Below are 6422 nucleotides of genomic sequence, written 5' to 3'. Positions count from 1 at the left end.
GATATTGACAACCAGGACCACCTGTCCTTCCCAACAACACCCAGTGCCTTCGCCTGGTGGTTCAAAAGATACCTGATGCTACTGAGAAAGAGGAAGAGACCCTCTTAGAGTCTTTTATAATAATCTGGAGAAAAGACAAATGAGAGAAATAGCTTATATTTCTGTCTGGTATCAGTTATTAAAAGCCACATGAAAGTAAGCTTCTACCACGTCAGATTTTCTGTTAAGGTGTGTTAGGGTATCTCCGAATAACAGGATGATATATAAAAGAGGAACATGTTGTGAGACGTTAAACCTATTCATGTCCTTCCTCTTAAAAGTTTGGCCAAGAGATGAAATTAAGAAAAATGGCCCACATTACAACCAGCATGCCTCCCAGGTACCCCTCCTCACATACCACTCGGAGAGTGGATTGCCTCATTCTCCATCTTAGGGATGAGGAGTCTGGGTCTCAGACTAAGCTTGTGAGTGTGTGTGTGTGTGTGTGTGTGTGAAGTCAGGGGGGTGGTCTGAGTAAATGCAGGTTCTGGACTTTTCCAAAGAAAGCCCCCTTTCCATTCAACTATGAATTAAATAAATGGCCTAGAAACATTTCAGTACAAAGAGTTTTTTTTATTGACGTTGTAAGAAACATTGTTCCTTTTCTTTGTTATAAAAAGACTAAGTGGTTGTGAAAGCAGAAGTAAGAGTCCATCTGTTGGGGGGCTGCAGCCCCGGGCTTGAGGTGGGCGTGGGGGGCATCGCACAGGCTGCAGGCTGATCCGAGGAAGGCCCGGGGCCGGCCACGTCCAAACACTATGCCTACAATACTTAAATGTATTTACACATGTTTCTTTTAAAAAAAGGGTTACACATTTTATTTTTTAAAAAATCTAAAAAAGGTGAAAACAATGAACTTGTATTTTATCTTACACGTTTGCAGGATACACAACAGTAACTTGTCAGAAAAGAACATCCTCCGATGCATTCAAAACAACATGGGAAGTCAGGTTACGAAACAGCTCAGACTCTGCTACAATCGGGTCCTCTTGGCCGGAGGAAGCACACAGCCTCAAGCCCTGACTGGGCAACACCAACTGGTCCCTCACTTGGACGACATTAACATAAAATAAGGCACATACATCGCAAGAATCAAAACTCTGTGGCTCAAGAGTGTGAGCGAATGTGTGAAGAGCAGGGGCAGTCTGATCAGTTCTTTAGAGAAGAAAACAAAATGGATCGACAAGGAAAAACACGTTTAACACAGGTGCTAAACAGAAGTACCATGTAAGAGCCTGCATTAATAAGCAGGGTATGAACCTAGTGAGTTGGTGTTATCTCTCCAAGTGCAAAGGACAAGAGAAGTGGGGGGAAGACTGGAGGCTGGGGATGGGTCCCATCACAGGAGATTCTAAGTGTACAGAAATCCATGTCCAGACAGAACACTTGGAAGTGGCCCCGAAAGATCTTCTTCATTGACTATCACAACAGACCATCACATTCAAAAGGACACTTTCCTCTCCCGCCTCTCCTCTCCTCCATCCTTCTGAGATTTTCATACTGAGAGAAACCAAATACTGAGCTGAAAGGTGAGTGGGTCTCCTGCATATCTGAAGGCCAGAACAAGGAAAACAAAGTATAGAAAGAAAAAGATAGGGGACAACCAGGAGAATCACCAGAAAGCAAAGGAAAAAACAAGGGCACAAGGTGACAACCGTCCTCATCTCAGTCTCCATCCATCCTTCCACGCACAGCGAAGGTGATTTGGGAAATATGGTAACTGAGAAATGCAGGGCACATCCAAGGACTCTAGTGAGGAAGGGCTCTCGGTGCAGGAGGAGGAAGACAGGAGTGGGGTTAAGCCACAAGAGCAGGCGAGCTCAGACCTTGGGACTTTGAGTTCACCTAGATACGAGATTCAGGGAGCTGGACTGCCAATTTTGTGACCAGATCATGACCCGTTTGAAGAATACAGAAAAGGCCTTGGTTTTTCCACTGAAGAGTGATAGAAACTCAACTCTCCTAGCTTAGATCACTACTTATCTTTTGATTTGGGGCTCTGTTCCAAAGTGGATGCTTCCTTTGATTTAAAAGAAGGTGCTGCACGTGGGGAACAGCAGGAGGACCGCAACACCCCTCTGCTTTCATCTAGTTGAAAGCAAACCCAACCGTCTCAGCTGAAGTCCCAAAAGTCTAAAATTCAGAGGGGAATTTTACCCCACGTGAGATTCTTGGTCCAAATAAGAGAACATAAACCTGAGAAAAATGAGCTGGTCCCAACATTCTATTATCTCATACTTTTATTTGATTTTTGTCTACTACTAATTTAAATGGAAGAACTAAAGGGGAAAAAACACATAATGGACTCACGAATCACTTTGGATAAATCTAACTCCAAGATCAATGGGACAGAATACAACATGTCGATGGAGGTGTTGATATTGTATTTTCATAGTTTACATAATTTTTAAAAGTAAAATGCTGGATAGTCCACATACTCTGTGCACAAATGGTATGTCTTTTATGTGTAGCAATTGTATATATGGGGAGTAGCTGCACTTTTTAAGTCTTTAAACCTTTTCATCTGAGAGTCTAGCTTAAGTCCACATTAAGGACAAACTGCATAGAAGACTTAACTTCTTAAATGGGTGCATAATGTAATAGAGTGTTAAAAACGTATCCACACAGCTATGAAACTACGCCCTTAGGGTTTTTAAGTACTGGAAATGTTTGAAGCAATTTATTCCAAATATCTTGGTCTGTGAGCTTTTCTTTTACAACCAAATTTCGTAAGTCCCCTAAAATAGGGCACTTAGACTAGAAATACTCTTTTTCTATAGTGGAATTAATATATTGTTGATGACATAGCCAGCTGTGGGATTAAGTACCTACATACTCAAAACTAGATATAATCAATTCTCAGTTATTCTGTTATCTATGAAAATGGGGCGAGAGATGGAACTAATCAACAAATATGCCAACCCACAAATATTTCCCAAATTCTATGCAATAGCTTTAATCTATAACATATCTCCCTTCTTACCAGAACAGATGAAAGTAATAGTGTGTCTGAGCGTCACCCAGCACTCCTCCCTGGAACAGCACTGAGCATTCATGGACAGACAGAGACAGGGAGGCAGGGTCCATAACTGAGAACTGACATATAGACGTACCCACCTTCCTGTCCATAGCACATGTATGGACAGGAAGAATTTTAAACCTCAACTGGGGACAAACAATTTCCTGCACAAGAGCCCTGAATTTCCACTTGTGTGTATCTGTCTGAAGCATGCCCCAAACTGAACGGGGATTGGGAGCTTCTCAAAAGCCTGTCACCTCTGCTACAGTACACCCACAAGAGATTCCCAAACTCACTCTCCAACTTCCGACTCCCGAGCCCAGTGTGCGAATTCAAAAACAAAAGAAACAAAACACAAAAGCAAACATTGAGCATATGTAAAGGAAAATGGAAAAACGCTGGACGTGTAACCCCTTAGTCACAAGCACACCAACTTCCTAGTTCCTTGGAATAACAGAGAGACACGTCAAATCCTTTCACTTGCCCTCTCTCTGAAAAGAAAGAACTCGCACATCACCATTTACACCGGTTTACTAAAAAAAAGGGGGTGGGGGAGGGAGGAACAGGCTTACAGTTTTCTTTTTTTTTAAAAGAGGATGTTTTGAGTGTAACAATACTGATTCAAAACTGAAATGGAAGACAGTTTCTCCCTAGAATACTTTAGGGTTTTTCAGAGTCCTTTTCCATAAAAGGAATATACTTGAAACACATCCCAGTTAGGTGAGATGAGATCGCTAAAATACATACAGAACTAAAAAAACTCAGCCAAACAAAAAAGGGTCAATTTAATCTTTTAAACTCCTAAAGTTTCAGGTCTCTTGGCAGTTGTTTTTTTCCCCTAATGCTTACTGCATAACCGCAAGGAATTTGCTTTCTTCTGCAAGGGAGGTCAGCAGAGAGCTCATGTCCCCGATTGCCATGTTGGTGGTGCTCAAAGACAGAGGCGGGAACGGGAGGGCGGCTCGCGGCGTGGTGAGTCGGGAGGAGCTATGAGAAAGGTTCTGAATGATGCTTGGGCTCAGGGCTCCTGACATCAGGCTGGCGTGATCCCCGTCGTCTATGATAGCGTCGAAATCAATCTGCACCCCTTCCAGGTCATGGCTGTCGAGGCTGTCAACCGTGCTTGTCACCTGGTTAGCACCTGGGGAGAGTAATTCAGAGTTTTCGGCGCCAGCCCCCTGGAGCAGGCAGTTGGCTTCTGACATGGAGAAGGAACCAGTTTTCATGTCTTGCTGACCGAAGCCAACGGTTTGGTCATAGAACTGACCAGAGTAACTCTGCACATTTGAACAGAGCTGATGGGGCTGTCCTGGCATCTCCATCTTGATGCCATTCACCCTGCAGGTCTGACTCGGGTCACTGAGCTGTCCCGGCTGCAGAGCGAGACCACCCCTCGGCCCAGCCTGGCGCCGGCCGCCCCCGTAGCCAGCACATGGCTGGTAGCCCCTGACGGCTGCCACGCTTGGCAGCTGCACGCTGATGCTGGGAGGCCCGGGCAGGCTGCTCTCCGGCCCTTGATAGATGTGTGAGGTAGCGCTAGCCTGCCCCAGCAGGTTCTGCCCAGAGCGGCCTGCCCCCTGGGGGTGCGTGCTGTCACCGAGGAGCTGCTGCGGCAGGTACCCCTGCCCTGTGGGGTCTGGGGTGGGCATGCCATTCACCGTGCTGCCCGCTGACTCATTCGGGGCCACCGACAGGCCAAAATCCAGATGGCTCCCGCTCCCTTGCATGGTGATGCTTTTCAGCTTTGCCGCCTGGATCCCGGGGCCGCAGGCCCCATCGAGTAAGCTGGGGGCACCAGGCTGCCTGGCGAGGCAGTTCCCATACTGCTGGGCCTTATAGGGTGGTTCGTGGAAGGCATTCCCGTTGGTGCCAGCTCCGCCACCGTGGCTCAATAAGTGTTCCGGGCCCCCGAAGGAGCTGGCGTGCTCCCCGAGGGTCGGATACCCCCCAGCTGGGCCAGCCCCACTCCTCAGGGGATTTTGTGGGTGAACACCCATGTGGCTATACGACCCGAAGGCCCGGGACTGCTGCCCCATGGACCGCTGGCCGCATTTCAGCTTGGAGGAGGACAGGTCGGCGCTGCCCGAGCTGACTTCGTTCCACTGAATGGGCAGGTCGGATTTACTGGCATCAGGGCAGGGCTGCTCCAGGCCGCGGTACTGCTGGCTGCCGGTGTGGCTGGCATGGCTGTCGGGCAGCCCCAGTGGGTCAAAGTCCCCGGGTCCACTCCCCAAGCCGTGGGGCACTTTGCTGTCATCAGAGAAGGTGCCTGGGAAGTGCTGCTCGTACCCGGCTGGGTTCTGGGAATTTAAATACTGCACCACGTCATCGGGCAGGAGGTCCTCATCGTTCAGGCTCACGTCGGCGTCCATGGTCAGGGACTCCAGGGTGACATTCTCAGTGATGCTCGGGGGACAGGGAGAGGAGTGGAAGTGGCGGGCCTGGCCCCCGTCAGGCCGCGTGTAGTTCTGAAGCACAAGGTTGCGCTTTTCCTGGGATGGAGGCAACACTGGAGGGTTGAAGCTGTTAAGGCTGTTGAACCGCTGCACCCGGGGCAGAGAGAGGCTCTCAGATACCGTCCTCACCGGGTCGCTGGCTCTTCTCACGCCGTTGCCCAGCGCGTCCTGGGGCAGCAGTGGGCGCCGGCTGTAACCATGGGCCCCGCCGTCGCTGCATCTCCGGGGAGGATGCACGGGAGGCAGGGTCCCCGCCGGCTCCCTGCCGTCTCCCAGCAGGGCCATCCGGGTCTTGAGGCTCATCCTCTCCATGTTGGGCAGCGGGGTGGGCGGGGGGCCGCCCGTGGCAGCGGCGTACTTGGCTTTCAGGCGGTACTGCTGGGCGGGAGTGAGGCTGAGCAGGCTGGGCAGACCGTCGCCCTGGCTGGCCTCGCTGGACCTGCGAGAGGCGTCGGTGGAGATGGGGTCGTAAGAGTCGGCCACGCTCACGTTCTGGGGTCGCCCCTCGGCCTGGGACGCCTCGCTGGACCGGCGGCTGGAGAAGCAGGGGGAGATGCCGGAGGAGCGGCGGCTGCTCAGGTAGGCGGAGCTGACGGTGCTGGTGCTGCTGTCCCTCCGGTTGAGCATGTTCAGCATGGTGATGTCCACCCCAGACAGGTCGCTTCTGTTCGGGAGGAGGGGCATGGGCCCGCCCAGACTGCAGCTGGTACTGGGCTGCGTGCCTGCAGAGACAGCGTGGGAGACACGGGTTCATCTCGGGACGACAACACAGGTGTCGGCAAACTGACTCTTTTTGGTTTCTGGGGCCAGGCGGTCTGGTCATGGTGACCCACCCCTGCCCTGCAGTGCCGAAGGGCCAGGGACGAAGTAAGGGGGTGGGTGAGCAGGTGGCAGGCTGCAGTGATGGA

At 50.5% G+C, this 6422-nt stretch overlaps 1 protein-coding gene across 9 annotated transcripts in view; it reads right to left on the bottom strand.

Annotated features, from left to right (window-relative positions):
- Window positions 1-591: 591 nt before the first annotated feature.
- Window positions 592-6422, bottom strand: part of GLI3 (GLI family zinc finger 3) — a 305222-nt gene continuing 299391 nt past the window's right edge. For all 9 annotated transcript variants that reach the window (XM_043463520.1, XM_043463519.1, XM_043463518.1 and 6 more), the window contains one exon: window positions 592-6236. In XM_043463520.1, the coding sequence (XP_043319455.1) occupies window positions 3904-6236 (2333 nt within the window). In that variant the 3' untranslated portion in view covers window positions 592-3903. The remainder of the gene's footprint in view (window positions 6237-6422) is intronic.

The sequence above is a fragment of the Cervus canadensis genome, chromosome 3 (assembly GCF_019320065.1).
Source record: "Cervus canadensis isolate Bull #8, Minnesota chromosome 3, ASM1932006v1, whole genome shotgun sequence".
Classification (NCBI taxonomy): domain Eukaryota; kingdom Metazoa; phylum Chordata; class Mammalia; order Artiodactyla; family Cervidae; genus Cervus; species Cervus canadensis.
This window is presented reverse-complemented; position numbering and strand designations above follow the sequence as displayed.